At 53.8% G+C, this 16,986-nt stretch overlaps 1 protein-coding gene across 4 annotated transcripts in view; it reads right to left on the reverse strand.

Moving 5' to 3' along the window:
- Nucleotides 1–16,986, reverse strand: part of GLI2 (GLI family zinc finger 2) — a 251,766-nt gene that overhangs the window by 54,057 nt on the left and 180,723 nt on the right. For all 4 annotated transcript variants that reach the window (XM_070581030.1, XM_070581031.1, XM_070581033.1 and 1 more), the window contains one exon: nucleotides 7,390–7,495. In XM_070581030.1, the coding sequence (XP_070437131.1) occupies nucleotides 7,390–7,495 (106 nt within the window). The remainder of the gene's footprint in view (nucleotides 1–7,389; nucleotides 7,496–16,986) is intronic.

A 16,986-nucleotide genomic window follows, 5' to 3' on the forward strand; every position in this document is an offset into this window, starting at 1 on the left:
AGAACCTTCTCTGCAAAACGCAAACGAAGCCAGTCCTGAGAGCCAGGCGGGTTGGGCCAAGAATCAAGAAGAAACTATCCACAGATCTTCCTGCCGGCCTCGGTGACCAGCTGAGGACCGGCTGCCAGGGGCCCAGGACAACGCAGGTGGGCTGCAGCCTGCACGTTTACTAATCTCGCAGCGAGCCAGTGTGGTCTACATGGATCACTAACCTTGGAAAAAAGCATCTTCGAACCCCCCAGACTACAAAGTTCACGAGCTCAGCCAGCGGCAGCAAAGAAACGGCTTTCTGACGTGGAGCACACGAACAGAGAGCCAAACGTCCCCATTGACATGCTGTTGCTGTGCGAACCAGGGTGCAGACATCCCCAACAGCTCTCTCAGGGGCTCTGGGTAATCCACATGAGGGACAAAGTGTGCAGGTGATGGCGGGGGGCAGAGGCCTTCACACCTGCCAGCTGGCATTCCTGCTCTTTCCTTAAAGCACCTGGGCCAGCATGGTGACTCTACGTGGATGGAAAGGTAAGCCCCGGAGCCATCCGTCCCCAGCAAGAGCCCCTTCCTCTCTCCTTCTCCAGGCAGGGTGGCCTTGCGCCATGGCTGCTGAAGCAGTGCTCACCAAGTGCAGCTCAGGATCAAGCCACTGGCAGGGGAGCGATCAGTGGTGGTCAGGTTCAGAATCTAGGCAGGTGCTGGGGTCACAGATATCAGAGGTCAGGTACGGAGCCAGGCGAGAGGAGGGAGCAGGGCACCCCTCGTGGCTGAGATGTTGTATCTGTCCCCACTCTGTAATTCTCACCCCCTTCTGCAAGCTGAGAATACGAATAGATTTACGATCTGTGAGTGGGTGATGAACAGGAACCAAGGGGTTTTTGACACCCCATATTTCGGAGTTGTTAACCACTGAGAGAAAAAAGCCCTACAGCCTGCTGGTTTGGTGACTCTGGAAAGCCAACACACAGCTCTGGGCCTTCTTTCCTGGTTATACAATAAGCAGGGTGGCCTGTGGTAGTCCCCATACTCTGGTCTGTGGGCACCTGAAAATAAGCAGATTCCCGGGCCTCACCCTAGCCTAAAAGAACCAGAACTTCTGGGGTTGGGGCCTAGGAACGGGCATCTTTAAGACACACTTTAGCTCATATCTGTGGCCAGGTTTGAGAACTGCTGCATGAGATGGCGTCTATAATCCTTGTGGGCTGGAAGCAGCTGGAATTGGTCCTCTCTGAAGCCCCAGGGCAGGGCTGGGATGGGAAAGAGCCTGCAAGCAACACGTGGAGTCAAAGGTGGACTGCAGCCTCCTGAACCAGGCGCGTGAGCTTCTACTGTCCCTACCAGGACACGAGCTAATCCCGGACCAGGCAGCCCACACTCCTGCTCAGGTGACTGCCTCACCGAGGAAATGGGGAGCTCCAACTGGGGGCCCTGCCATGCCATGCCTCGGCCTTGGTCCCCATGACACCTGGCGAGCCTGATTCCACAGGGCAGGGGCGAGGAGGGGATCCTCTTTCCCATTACAGTCACCAGGCTGTGGAGAGAGCATTTGGCCCCATTCATGGCCGGCCTTCTCTTCTCACCCTTGAAAATGGACTCTTGGAGATTCGGGAGCACGTCCCCATGGGAAGGTCACGAGAGAACCCCACTTGACCAGCAGAAACAACGCCCTGCCCATCTGTCTCCCCATCACCTATGGTTTACACAGATAAACAATGTTGCACGAGGAGCCCATGGCAGCCCATTTACTCTTCCAGAACCATCTGAGCATCGGTAAGCTATGCAAGTCGTGCTGTGGGGGTGCACCTCCAGGTGACCGGGAAGGGTGGCCCCGTAAAGGGGCGGGGTGCGGGTGTCTACAAGGAAGCCGTCCAGGAGGCTCTGCTGTTTCCACCCCCTGCCCCTCCCCTCTGCAGCCGCCTGTTTGGGGCTGTGTGTGGTCACCCCGGCCCTGCTTCTCCTCTGCCTGGACCACAAGGACAGCTCTGGCTGTTCTCCTTGCCAGGTCCCCCACTTCTCCTGGCCATCCTCTAACTGCTCCTATGGTTCCCCTGAAAACAAGCCTGACCACTCCCTCCTGCTCCTGGCTGCCAAAAGGATAAAGTCTAAATTCCTCATCTTGGGGGAGAAAGACCCCCTCCTCTCTCCATCCTCAGGGGCACTTCTTCAGACCCATTTCCCAGCCTCCTATGTCACAGCCACCAGACAGCATCCTCCTCCAAGGTCATGCCATGGCCTGCCTCTGCCGCACAGGTCCCTCGGCCCGCAATGAACCTTTCTCTAACAGGCAAATGGAAATAAAAATAGCAATAATAACCATTGTTCACATCTATTGAATGTTTCCAAACTCTTCTAATGCTTTACTAACTTTATGCCCCTTAATTCTCAAACTAACTCAGTGGATGGAGTAGGTACTATTATAATACACTTTCACAGATGAGAAAACTGAGGTTTATCCACTCAGGTTGGTCAGCTCTCCCAAGGCCAGTGAATTCAGTGCTGGGGTCCAGGCCCAGGCAGTCTGGCAGGGCTGGTGACAGCAGCGCTCCTGCAGGCAGTGGGGAGGACCGAGGAGAGCATGGAGCACTCTGGCCGGAGCCCAGGCACACTGGGCATTCAACCACCGGAGCTATTAGGACCGTGAGAGCGAAGGGGCAGGGTCCTGGGCAGCTGAGTGGCGGCCCCATGCACGGAGCAGCAGGCAGAGGCTCCAACTCGGGCTGACGAGGGATGACATCGCACCTCATTTGCTGCGCAACGTTTGTGTAATTAGACACATTTGGCGCCGGCAAGGAGGAGCGGGCGTCAGCAGGGGCGTGATGGATCGGGCGCTCCACCAGGCTCCGACCATATTAATCATGGGAGCCCAAGCCACGGGGGCCATTTTTCTCAGAGGCTTTGTCCTGTTTCCCTCCTGGGGCACTGGGGGGTGGGAGAAAGTGTGGGCTTTCCAGAGCCCGAGGCCAGCCCTGCAGCCCTCGCCTGGTCCCCCTGTGGTCCCGGTGGGGATAACTGTCCTGAGGATAAGGTGGGGCAGCTGGAAGCCCAGCCCAGCGGGACACAGGGCTCTGGGAACACAGCGCTGCTGCCCATCACTGTTGTTAACTAGACTAGCCCATCCTTGGCTGGGGAGCGGAGCCTGGGCTCCCCGGACCCTCGAGCAGAAGTTAGCACACCCCTTGGCAAGGCCGACACTTGCAGGTCGGTGCACTTCTCTGAGCCGCAGCATCCGCATCTGTAAGATGCAGGTTACAATCCCATCTTGCAGGGCATCAGGGAGGTGAACCAAGACAGCAACCAGGCTCCAGCGCAGAGCCGGCCTGCTGCGGGCCGGCACCAAGACTCACACTCCTGATTGCATTCTCCTGCCTGATGCCAGACTCGCCGGTGGGGCTCGGTGACCCCAGACAAGCTGAATGGTCACCCCCAGAGATGTCCATGTCCCCATCCCTGGAACCCGTGAATGTCACCTCCTACAGGAAAAGGGCCTCTGCAGACATGACTGAGTTAAGGGTCTTGAGACAGGAGGATTATGCTGGATTCTCCGGATGGGCCCCTAAAGCAATCCGGGTGTCCTGATAAGAGAGGCAGAGGGAGAAAATTCCAGAAGAGGAGGAGGTGACGTGAGGACAGAGCAGGGGAAGAAAGGCCATGTGAGGGGAGGTAGGGGTCACGAGCCAAGGATGGCAGGAGGCCTCCAGAGGCTGGAAAAGTCAGGAAATGGATTCTCTCGTGGAGCCTCCAGAGGGAACCAGCCCCACCAGCACTGGGGTTTTAGGCCCACAAGACCTACTGCCGGCTTCTGGCCTCCAGAACTACATGAGAGTAAGTCTGTATTGTTCTAAGCCACCAAATTTGAGGTAATTTGTCACAGCAGAACAGGAAACGAATACACTGCCAGCAGGTCTCAGGTCTAGTGACAGAGCCACGGAGGCTGCAGTGACAAGGCCATTTCCACAGGTGCCGGACCTTGCCTGCTGCCTGCCGTCATCACTTTCTACTTCTGCAGGTGCTGTGCCTACGTCCCGCCCCGCACGGGCCAGGAAGGAAGCAGATCCAGAGAGGGGACCTGACCCTCGTCCAGCCCAGAGCTGGGGAATAGAAAAGAGGGGCTGCCTCCTGGCCCCAGTTGTCCACTGGCCCAGGGAGGGACAGCACTGAGGGCCCCTCATCCAGTGACAAGGCCCTGCCTGCAGCCAGAGGGTCTCCAGTCTGGGCCTGCAGCAGCATGGCCAGATAGGGGCCCTGCCCCAGTCTCTGATTCAGCAGATCTGTGCTGGGACCCGAGAACCTGCATTCCTAACAGGCTCCCAGGGGACCCTGATGCTGCCAGTCTGAAGGTTTGGGGAACCACTAACTCAGGGGGTGGTTCCCTAACAAAGGGCTGTATGTGCTTTCAAGAGGAATCAGCTGGGACCATCCAGGGGACCTGTGGTCAGACATGTGCTCCCAAGAGACAGGTCAGCACGCGGCTGAGGGCCTGGGCTCAGGGAACAGTAAGTAGATTCCTAATTCTCCCCCTCCCTAAGTGGGTTATGTTATTTAACCTCTCTGTGCTGCTTCAGTTCCTTCATCTGTGAAATGGGGATGGCACGAAATGCCCATCTTATAGGGGCAAGAGGATTAAGTGAGATGAAACACAGGAAGGGTTTGCAACAGAACCTGTGGACAAGGTCACAGCTACCGTGAGAAACGGCAGTGGTTAATGGTGGGTCTTACAGCTGTCGCAGCTCCTGGGGATGTGGGGAGAGGTGAGCCAGGACATTCATCTGCAGAGACAGACCTGCGTGGACTCCCCCCAGGGAGCTCTTAGCACTGCCCACGTCGAGACCAGCACTGGCCCCTGCAGGGAGCACTTCACTGTAGCCCTGCTGTGCCCAGGATCTGTGTCGCTGAACCAGCCAAACACTTCTCGAGAGCAGAACATCAGCAATTCCAATCCCCTTCCAAATGGGGACTCAGATCCCTTGATTCTCCCATGATTCTCAGAGGCCACCAACAGAGCAATTTTTGGGTGACTCATGGGCTCCAAACGTATGTGCCTTCCAGAAGCTGCCGGAGCTGTGGTCTCCGTGAGGCGGGCCCACTACCTGCCAGGTGGACACAGGCCGCCAGCAGCAGGGCCCAGTCAAATGAGAACCCGCTACAGGCACAGCAGTAAAATGAGAAGCCCCAACACGTTGAAAGCACACAGAGGACAGCTTGAAGGGACTCCCAATGCCCGAACCTGGGATGATTTGAACAAGAAAATAAATAGCGATAACAATAGAGTATAATCATAGAATAACAGGAATATCCGCATATTTATTTGACATAAATAAACAACCAAATATAAATAAAGAAATGAGGAGAAGGGATAGCTCTTCCTGACAGTAGAATTCCTATGGATTAATCTGGAAGGAATGAAGGAAATAGAAAATCACTATTTGGCAAACACTAGCAATGACTATTTTTGGCAAGAACCATGGATGGATGTTAGAGTTAGGGGGTGAAAATACGATGAGAAACAGGATATTTACACATTATCAAAGTGGTACCCCACAAGATACTTACTAATTCCAAAGGGACCAACTTTAAAGAGGAGAATCCCAGCAGACCTCACCTTAACTGAGCAATCTCCAGTGACGAGAAATGTGACACCATGGGTCCCTGGACATGCACTAGGGAGGGCACAACACTTTTATGGTTTATTCTCCAAGACGCATAATCTGAATTTAATCATGAGGCCACATCAGGCAAACCCAAATCGGGGTCATTTTATACAGTGACTGGCCTGTCCTCCTAAGTGTCAAGGTTGTCAAAGACAAGAGAGACTGAGCCACTGGATTAAAGATGACTAGAGATAGGACAACCAAACGCAAGGCTGCGTCCTGAACAGGAAAAAAGACACCAGCAGGCAATGGCCAAATTTGGGTAAGATTTCTGAGTTACTTAACAGCACAGTATCAGTCTTTGGTTATGTAAGACGGGAACATTCGAGGAACTGGGTGAAGGGCACACTGGAAATCTCCGTACTATTTTTGCAACTGCTTTTATATGTCTGAAATTATTTCAAAGTTAAAGATATTTTTAAAAAGAAAATAAAAGTCCCAGATTTACTCTGTCTTGGAGGCAATGAGTGCCCAGAAATAGGAGCCACCTGAGGGCTGGGACACCTTGTTAGTCACCTGCCTCCTGATCAGGCGTGGTACTTGGCTTTGCATACAGCGCGTGCTCGGCAAGTATGTCCTGACTTCATTCGAACAGGAGCTGGGAGAGCAGAGGGTTTGTCTTCAACAGGGGGATTGCGTGGGGAGGGGTCTCCACTCAGCAAACACTGATCGTGCACCTATTATGTGTCACTCATTGTCAATGCGGAAATGAGCCGGAAGCTCAGAGCCTGCTGGGCGGACGTGTGACAACAGAGGATTCTGGTGTGCCAGTGCGGTGAGAATCCAGGAAGGGCCCACCCAGCATGGGGGATCCCAGTGCCCCCAGGAGGAGGCGGCTCCTGCACTGAGGCTCAGAGGATCAGGAGCAGGTGGCCAGGAGGAGGAGGCATCCCAGGCAGCCTGGGCAGCAGGGGCTCAGGCACAGGCGCATGTGGTGGCCTGGACAGGTGAGGAGGCTGGGTCAAGAGGGGGCCAGCTGATCCTCTGCAGTAGGTTCCCTCTGAGGCAGGTGTGGGCAGCAGTGGAGGTGTTGGGGGTGAGGCAAAGGTTTCGGCCTCTCTTCGAGAAGCAGAACAGATGGGGTAGCAAGGAAGTGAGCCTTCGACTGATAAAGACCGAGAAAAGTAACATCAGCCATGAGCTTCCAAGTCCAGATGAGAATGAAGAGAGGTGGGCTTTGGCACAGAGAGACAGCACTGGTGACACACTCCTTCTACCCAGGAGTGTGGCAGGCAGTAGGAAGAAGCCACAAAGTATAACTTTGAGCTTGCCCTTATCAGTACAGTGACCCTATAATTTACTATCCAAACTGGGACACTTGTGAGAGTGAAAGGGGCACTATGAATTATTATGCTGTGACAACATGTAACTAAGGTCACCGTACTGACATGGGACCTTTGGCCTGGAGACGACTCCCACTGCATGGGAGTAAAGGGCAGGTGAAGAGCTTCAAGGCACTTATGTGGCCACAGCAGGACAGCCTGCAGCCTCGGAGGTGGTGATGTACAAGACGCTTCCTTCTTAGGTAACCAGAGAGGAGCTGGATGCTCGCATCCCAGCCACACATTCACTCATGGTCCCGTGTCAGTGCACTCGCGGGTGCAGAGGCGACTGTCCACTCGGGACGATGCAGATCAGGAACTCCAAAAGGAAAGACAGAGTCAGGAGAGGGGGCTGAGGCTGCAAGCCGGGCTCCCCAGTGGCAGGTGACAGCACACTGGGGCGGCGGGCAGAGGGCAGAACTTACCCGTGCACGCCATGGACCGAGTGAGGCTCGTAATGGTACCTTCCCTCCTGGTGTCTCATGTCAATCGGTAAGGGAGCATGAAACGGTGGCAAGAGATGCTGCGGCACTGCGGAGGGGAGAGAAACAGGAGTTCAGAAACTTTCCCCTCCTTGGAAAAGCAATTTTCAAAGGACTTTAAAGCTCAATGAATTTCAGAGCAAGAGCAGTCAGGACAGGGGCCTCGCTGGTGCCCGGCTATCACACACCCACGAAGGGGGATGAATAAATAATCAAAGTCAGCCCCAGAATCCTATATCTTTCACATAAAAGATCCCCAACCGCGCTCTTGACAAAGACAAGCAGCTAAGCGCTCTTTGAACTCGGGGAGATTACAGGCTCGGCCACAAATCAGGGCTGACAGAGCCGACAGGCTTCTGCCCATCCCGGCCTTGGCGGCGTGTGGCTCCAGCAGCCCTGGGTTACGGCATGTGGACGCCGCTGCAGTTACACAAGCTGGAAATGTTTACCTAGAACCATCTGTGAAGTCAGGGCCCGCTCCCAGCTGCGGCCAGCCTCAGGAAGGCCAGATCCCACCGCGCTGCCTGCCCCGTCCTGTTGGTGGCATACAGAGGGCACCTATGTGGGTCTGTTAATTTTCCAGCTCTTAATATTAATTACTGACCCCAAGTGCACTGGCGGGGGCCTCTAAGATGCAAACACCGACAGGTGAGCATGGGTTTCCAGAGGTGAGTGAGCCTCCTGTCTGCACTTGGCCTGCCCTCAACAAATCAGCATAATTGTAGGATGCTCTTTGCTTATTAAAAAAAAACTCCTGGGTACCTTAGAGGCAAACATAATTATAGGCTTTAGGAAAACAAGGCTCTTTAAAAAGTAGTTAGACTGGGAAAAGGGCTAAGAAGTGGAGATTTCTCAGTCAACTCTCACTCAGGCTGACAGCCATGGGCCAGCGGGGATCAGCGTCAGGTCTGAATGGCTGAAGCGTCTAAAGAAATGGGGCTGGGTTCGTTTCATGTGAGCACAGGTCAGCTGAGTGCCAGGCCTACCGTCATAAACGCACACGAATAACGCTGCTGTTTCTGTGCAAAGAGGTTCTGGTCTGTATTCTAAACACTATGAATTCTTTTTTTTATTGTGGTAAAATATAAGTAACATAAAATTTACCATTTTAACCATTTTTAAGCAAAGTTCAGTGGCTTAAGTACATTGTTATGCTACCGCCATCCATCCCCAGAACTCTCTTCATTTTCCCCAACTGAAACCCTGTACCCACTGAACACCAACTCCCCAGCCCTCCCCTCTCACCCCCGCAGCCACCATCCTACTTTCTGTCTCTATGAACATGACTGCTCTAGGAACCTCATATGAGTGGAATCATACAGTATTTGTCCTCTTGTGACTGGCTTATTTCATTTAGCATACTGTCCCCAAGCTTCATCCATTGTAGCCTGTGTCAGAATTTCCTTTTTCAAGGTTGAATAATATTCACTGTATGGATATACCACATTTTGGTTTTCCATTCATCTGTCAACGGACACTTGGGTTGAAGGCTATGAATTCTTAACAGGAGGCTTTTCTCCTGACATTTTAACCTTAATTTTTACTTGTTCAATTTTATCTTCGTAATCCCACAATACTGGGAATGTCCATGGGGACTAGGAACAAAGCTAGCAAATTTTCTCACCCTGATCAAATCAACTTGCCAAACCCAGACTCAACAATTCTTGGGCTCAAAGGGGAATTGGCTGTGGGACACAACACACGCGTGCTGTCCCATTCCTCTGGTGGGGCAGTTCAGGAGATGGCGATTACTGGAGCGAGTGCCCTCACCCCTGAGGCCCGTGTCTTCTGAGGGGTGAGGCTGGGCCTGCAGCTGTGACTCTGGCAGCAGCAGAGGATGACCAGAAGCCTCTGGGAGTCAGAGACCCCGAGGGCAAACCTGCTATCACCAGTGTGTGGCTTTGAGCAGCCTCTTTATCTCTCCACATCCCCGTTTGTCCACTGGAAAATGGATCCCAATAACCACCTTCGTGGTTGCTACGAAGATAAAAAGTTCCCGTGGGAGGTGCTGAGCCCACGCCTACACACAGAGGAAGTGCTCCATAGGTCTCACTACTGACAATGACAATTATATGACGATAGTATTTGGAGCTCCACTGTCTGTAACCAAACTATGCATACACCATTTCCTAGCTGTGGGGCATGGGACAAGTTGCTCACCACTCCCTGCAAACCCTGGGGAGGGCGGAAGGCCAGTGCTGGCCTGCTTGCACACGGGAGACAAAAAGGCCGCCCCTGAACCCCCAGGGGAGTCGGCAGGGAAGCAGTGTTCGTCTCCCCAGAGGGGCAGGAAAGGGGCTTTATGATTTTTTTTTAACGTGGCCAGGCAGACCCAGATTGCTGACAAAATTAACCTGGTTTGCTTTCGTGTATTTCTGAATGTTTCGGCACAACCGAAAGCCCCCTGAGGCAGCCAGGGTAGGTGTTACTGCACCCATTTCACAGATGAGGAAATGGAGGCCAAGGGTGATTTCAGCCCAAAGTCATGAGGCTGGAAAACGACAGAGCCAGGAGGAGAATCCAAGGCCCTGGACAGCTGGTTGTGGGCTTTTCCCTCTGCCCAGCCCAAATGAACACCCAGAGACACCTCCTGGGTGCAAGGGTGACCCCTGGGGTCCTCCCATCCCCACCTTGCTTCGTACTGTATTTAACAAATGCACTCACAGTGCCAGGCCCTGTTCTAGGCGCTTTGCAAATATCAACTCCTGGGTCTTCACAGCAAGCCCAGGCTGCATTCACCCCAGAATTCCTGGTCTTCCCATTGACCATCCCCCAGCACAGTGGTGTGCTCCTTTTCCCTCCAAGGTTGCACATGCAGAGGTTGAAGGGGGTCCCCTAATGCAATCAGAGCTCAGACCCACCCGACCCCGACTTGGCCCCTGTCTCACCAGCTGTGAGCAGAGATGTTGCTCTGAGCAGGATTAACGCAATTTCATCCAGGTCTAAAGAACTATCAAATCTACAGGAATGAAGGGCTCACGGTAGTTTACCAGGCAAACATGAAACGGAGGTGGCTCTGACGCTGTGTGTGTGTGCGCGTGTGTTCACGTGTACATGCACCGCATGCTTTGGGGGAGGAGGAGCCTGGGGCTTCCGGGAAGAAGCATCAGGCCAGCCACCCACAGAGTCCTGCTGCAGCTGGGCCTGCTCCCTGCCTTCGGCCAGGTCCCTGGGGTGAAGGCTGTGGAGGTCACCAGGGGAAGTGGCTTTCTCTTCCCGCAGCCCTACTGCTCCCCAGACGGCTTACACCCACGGAATGAGCAGGCAGCAGGGGCTCTGGCCACATCCCCGCACCCCTCACCCTCACCCCTTTGGCATCCTCTAAAGGAGTCTGGGAACACATGTTAGCAGTTCCTCCCATCCAGGCGTTGGTGTGTCAGGCAGCCAGCAGCTTGAGTGTGGCAGAGTCCCCGCCCGGGTCAGGGAGGGGAAGCGCGGCGGGCGCTCATCTTTACCGACGGCTGCGTCTCACGGGTATCTGCTTAGGACACCTCATTCAGTTTTACCATCAACCCTGTTCTTATCGCCATTTTTATCTCCACGTGGTCTGCCTCTACTTCTAGGAGAGCACGGACTAGGCAGTTTGTGACTGTGGTTTCATTCTCTCCCCCTCACTGAGCCCCATGTGGTTTCCCAGAGCCCAGCCCAGCACACAGCACACAGCAGGCCCTCAGCAAATACGGCCTCTGAGCACTTCTGTTCCAACATGGCAGCACCCAGTGTTGGCCCAGGATGAATGGACATGCCTCTGATCAACTAGCAGGAGCAAGGAGTCTAATCTGGGGACCCAATGTCCAGATCCCTCTGCCCACTCTCTGAGAGGCGACCCAGTCCATTCACCCCAGTGGGGCTAAGTCTGGGCAGCGGTCACTGTAGGAACAGTCATTCTTTCATTCAGTCATTCATTTATCTGCCTTGTATCAGGTGCTTGCTATGTAGCAGGCACCATCGTAGGTCCTGGGAGCAGCATAATGGAAACGCAGCCTGCACCACTGCCCTCATAGAGCCATAGAGCTTCCCTAAGGGAGAGCAGACAAGTGGCGAACAGACCAGCAAGTGCATTTATAACATAATGTCAGAAAGTGATGAAGCTAAGAAAGAAACCAAGTGAACAAGGGAGCAGGGAGGGGACTTGGACAATGCATGAGTAAGTCAGGGCTTTCTGGAGGAGAGGGTGTGCCAGGCCAGGGGAACAGCAGGTGCAAAGGCCCGGGGAGACCTCGGGTGGGGACCAAGGTGGAGAGACCTGGGCACTTCAGCAGGAAGGCGAATGTGGCTGAAGCACGGGATGGAGGTGGGGAGACAGGAGAAAGTGTCCTGTGAACCGGGTGGGCTGTGCAAAGGATTTTGGGGTCTTTTCTCTGGGAGATTTGTGAAGCCCCTGAGGTCTCCTGAGCAGACATCACATGCTGTGATGAAACTTTTCAAAAGGCCACACGAGTACACTCAGGTTGTGTCGGGCAGGGGTGTGCATTGGCCAGGAGCCCCAGACTGGCCCTGCCACTAGGCAGCCCTGGCACTTTGGGGAAATGATGTCCCCTCTCTGGGTTTCTCATTAACCCTCTGTACAATGGGGATTAGATGAGCTCTACGTTCCTTCCCAGCAGGACTATCCCACTGCTTGTGAATGGCCACTCGCTCTCCCAGGAAAGAGACACACTTTCCCCAGCCAGTGACACACTGAGGTTTGAGGAGGGATCCCCGAGCAGCTCACAGAAGGGATTCTGTCTGGGCACAGGCACAGTTTCATCGTTATGGCTGTCAACTTAAAAAGCAAATTTGCCTGTTATTTTATCCTCAAAACAAGTTTATTAGGGAATAGCCAAAAGAATTGCAATTTGGGATATGCACACTATGGCAAACCATGGGCAACTCCAGAAAACAAAGGAGAGGGGCTGCTTTTATTCAGAAGGAGTAGGGTGGGGCTGTTCCAAACAAAAGCCTACTGGGGGAAAGTAATAAGTTAGGGTGGCAATGGCTTCTCATTGGCTGAGCTGCAGAGTTTCTCATTGGCTGAGCTGCAGTGTTTCTCATTGGCTGAGCTGCAGTGTTTCTCATTGGCTGAGCTGCAGTGTTTCTCATTGGCTGAGCTGCGGTTTCTCATTGGCTGAGCTGCAGTGTTTCTCATTGGCTGAGCTGCAGTGTTTCTCATTGGCTGAGCTGCAGTGTTTCTCATTGGCTGAGCTGCGGTGTTTCTCATTGGCTGAGCTGCGGTGTTTCTCATTGGCTGAGCTGCGGTTTCTCATTGGCTGAGCTGTAGTGTTTCTCATTGGCTGAGCTGCAGTGTTTCTCATTGGCTGAGCTGCGGTGTTTCTCATTGGCTGAACTGTAGTGTTTCTCATTGGCCGAGCTGCGGTGTTTCTCATTAGCTGGGCTGTTGCTGGGTGGGGAGAGAAATCTTCCTTATGTAGTAAAGCAGTTTTAGGTCTTCTAAGATGCAAGTGTCTGTCACTTCCTGCTTGGTGTGCTTGATGATGTGTGATGGGGTGTCATACCCTATATATATATATATATATATATATATATATATATATATATATATAGGGTTCCCCCATAGGCCTTTCTGACTCCAATTTAGTTAAGGTTTCTTTTATTAATTTCCACATGGCCTATGTGTACAACTCACTGATCCAGTGGCCCCTCTAAATCCACACAGCCCACCAGCCCCAGGCCCAGTCACCTGAGTCTACTTGTAGGACATCAGCCCCTACCCCCCAGACTGTCTCTGGACCAACTTTGCACCCCAGGTAAACTGAGGGATGAAGGTTGCGCCTGGCTCATCTGAGGTCTCCGGACCTGTGCAGAGCAGCACGGGTGGTACCCACACACCCCCGATGGAAACATTCCGAGATGAATGCTTTGCTCAGAGCCTCTTGGCCGGGTCGAGGGAGGGGGAAATTCCACTGTGGACTCCTGCAAGAATCAGTCCGTCTAGAGCCGTCAGCAGCACCCAAGGAACACGAAGAGAAACATCAAGAACAAGAGCTGCTGTCAAGGGACACACCGAATGAGATCCTTCCACACATTGTTTTCATTGTGGGCTCTTTTTTTAAGTTAAATAAAAATCCAAACTAAATCATGTCCTTCCGGCAGAGGGAGAAAACACACACACCATATGCCATTTCAAAGAAATGGCTCTCTTTTCAAGTTTCTGAGGAAGAAACTCTGAGATTGGAATTTTCTATGGATCACCCCCCACCCCCGAAAAAAATGCACATTTGCTTTTGATCCCACACAGAAACCCCAACAGGCTGAGAAGCTGAGGATGGTGCATGATGGCTTTTTTGTTGTTGTTAAACTCCAGAATTTCTCTGCTAAGGTTTAAAAGCCAAATGCTCCTTGGCTGGTGGTCCTAGGGTGAGGGGACATTTGCATCGGCCGTGTCCTTGCTGTGGGAGTGAGCAGGGCCCTGGAGAGGCGGCGAGAAGGGCTGGCCCCTGGAAGCCGTCTCTAGTTAATGCCCTGGTAATAACAACTCCAGTGAATCAGTGTGGGAGAGGATGGGGCAGGGGTCAGCAGAGAGTTCAGACAAAGAATCGGGAAAACTGGGTCATCGAAACATGACCAGGCAGCCTCATCAGCACCGGAGGAATTCTCCTTGGATGAAGTCATGTGTTGCTACAACTTGGAGGTGCTGCCCTGAGGACTAGGTTCAGAGAGAGCCCGAGAGGCTGGCCCACGGCTGGAGGGGCATGCAAGGTGGAAGCAACCATCCCCCAGGAGACACTGGACGTGATGGGGGTGCCTAGCCCTCTGGGCTGTCCTGTCCCTAGAGATTAGCATGGTCTCCAGACACTGTGATCATTCCCATCAACACTGCAGGAGGGAATTAGCTTGGAGCACGTGAGTGTGCTCTGGGCCTGGGACCAGGGAAGAGGAGGGCTTCCTCGAGAAGAGCTGCCTTGCCCTGGCACCGGCCGAAGGAAGGTGCAGGCAGCTATCTCTGGAAGGAGGCCTGGTTCTGGCATGATACGGGTGTGAGTTACGATGAGGCACCAACCCATCTCAGTGCAGCCCGTGGGGCCTGGGAGGGAGGTCGGGGCCAGGGCAGGACATGGATCCCCATCCTGCTTGGGCAGCTGGCCCGTGCCCTGGGGTCACCGTACAGGAGGCCGGTGCCGTGGCTGCATCACGGACACTTGATGGGCTCCAGGTGGTCTCTGGTACGCTGAAATGGAGGCATTCCAATTTGGTACAGCTCTGGGGGACCAGGAAAGAGCTTCTTGGCCCCAGTTTCTCTCGCACTAGGAGGGGCTCTGCTTGGGATTCCCTGTTAATGCTACTTGATCGTATTCCTTTCCCCTATGATTCCTTGAATCCTAAGTAATATCCAGTGTAACTGTTTCATTATTTTTCTTAAAAGCAAACAGACCTTGGGAAAGTCATGGAAGCAAATTTACACGGAAGTGCAGATGACTTACCAGGTCACTTTCCCTCAGCAGAAGGATCCAGGCAGCAAGACATCTGGATCTTTGGAGAAGGAAGGTGCCAGTGTGGAGGGGAGAAGACACGGCAGCCAGGCAGGCTTGAAGTCAAGCATGGTGAACTTTACAGCTGGATTGAAATTCGCCTTGCTCCTGGGCTGCACAACAGACACATGACAGTCCTAAGGGGGACAACCTGTCCCCCTGGTCTAAGGTGCTTGGAATAGGAGTAAGAAGCATGTGAGCCATAAACCCAGACAGACCTGGGTGTGAACCCCAGTTTTGTCATTTGCCAGCAAGTGACAAGAGCTCTGAGCTTCAGTGTCTTCATCTGTAAAATACCAAGGACACCGGAGTGGACTATGGTGCAGCAGATTTGCAGTGTCTGCACAGAGCAGGAACTCAGTCAGTGTGGTTCCCTTCCCACTGCGGTGAACCTCGGGGCAGACATGAACAAGGGCCCCAGTGCTACGGCCATGACGGGACCCTCTCCCTCATCCCTGGTGTAAGGGACACCGAGATGCATCAGACAGGAACTCAGATGTGGCATCCCCCGCCACATGTGCACTCCATGCAGACTCGGTGCTCCCTGACTCGCTGCGTCACAGAGCGGGGACGGGCAGAGATGACAGGTCACGGCCTCTGGGCTTTGCAGGAAAGGTCCTCTACAAATTAGTCCCTGCTGGCCAACCCCTATTCCTGCGTGGCCCATCCACAGGAGGCCCAGGGCAGCTACTCTGAACTCCACTGTTCTTTCGCTGGTGTCTGTGCCTGCATCAGCCAGGACAAAACGAACAGGTAAGGGGACTCACAGGTGGCCTGGTGAACATCGTTACGAATTTTGTTCAAAAGATGGGTTTAATAAAAACTGCATCCCCTCCTCGTCTGCCTTCAGCCACATCCCCCTGTGCTACAGCAGTAACTCAGCTCCCAGAAAGTCAGAGGCAAAAGAGGCCAGAGGCAGAAGAGCATGTGACTGGGTCGCAGGTGGGGGACACCTCCCGCGTGCTGAAGGGCAGTGGTTCAGAGGATGGTATCCCTTTTATGATGCAATTTCCTTAAACTGAACCCAGCTCTCCCCTCTGAGAAGTGAGGGGGGATCGATGGCCCAGACAAGTGCACCTCTGGGGAGGACCCTCCCACCCCAATAGAGAGAGAGATTGGTGCTCTCAATTCCACTCTGAAGGCCTCACGTGGTCAACTAAACCATGAGGGAATGGGAATGGGATGTGAAGAGGCTTTGCACACTTAATCATGCAGGGAAGGGATGGCGATGGCACCTTGATGTTGTGCCCGGATGAACCCTGAAGATCAGCCAGCCCTTCAGCTGTGATGGACACTGGTCATTGTCTGCACGGCTAAGGTTGTGTTGCAGCCGTTGCAGCTGGGCTCGTCACGAATCCCACAGTGCAGGACTCTTCCCGCTCTCTGATCCTGTGGAGATCCCAGGCCTGCTCCTCAGGGAAGGCAGAGCTAAAGGCTTCCCAGAAGATACCAGAAATGACGGCGCCAGCTCAGAGAGACCAGATCCTCCTCCTTCAGCTGCACGGGTCTGACCTAGGGACGTGATGTAGTTAGACACGTGGCCCCTCTAACATGGCCTTGACCTGCACAGGCTGTGGGCCCTACCAGGCCCAGCACCTTGGCTTTCTCCAGAATCCACAGTGGGACTGCCCATCACCCAGGGCAGGGCTCTCAAACCCCTGCCCACCACAGCCCAAGGATGAAGTCACACCCATGGCCTGCCGGCCCACCTATGGCTTCCCCGACTCAGTAGATGTAGAAGGACCCTGCTCAAGTACTCTGGAGGCCCCAGAGAACAAGAGGCACAATTCGTGCCCCCAGGGAGTGCACTAGGGGCACCTCTGTGGAGGCCGCCTGCAAAGCTGGAGCACCTGACCCTACGTGACTCAGCGGGGTCCATGCAACACAGCCTGCCAGGACAGCCTCAGAGTCAGGGAAGAGAGATTTCTGGGGCCCAGGGCAGCCAGGAAGGCTCCCTGGAAGAGGCGATTTTGGAGCTGGGTCCTGAATGGGCCAGGACTTGGAGCACTGGAAGAAATGGGGAGGATGACAGGTTCTTCAGGCTCAGAGGCAGTGTGGACAGAGTCCAGAG

The sequence above is a fragment of the Equus przewalskii genome, chromosome 17 (assembly GCF_037783145.1).
Source record: "Equus przewalskii isolate Varuska chromosome 17, EquPr2, whole genome shotgun sequence".
NCBI lineage: Eukaryota > Metazoa > Chordata > Mammalia > Perissodactyla > Equidae > Equus > Equus przewalskii.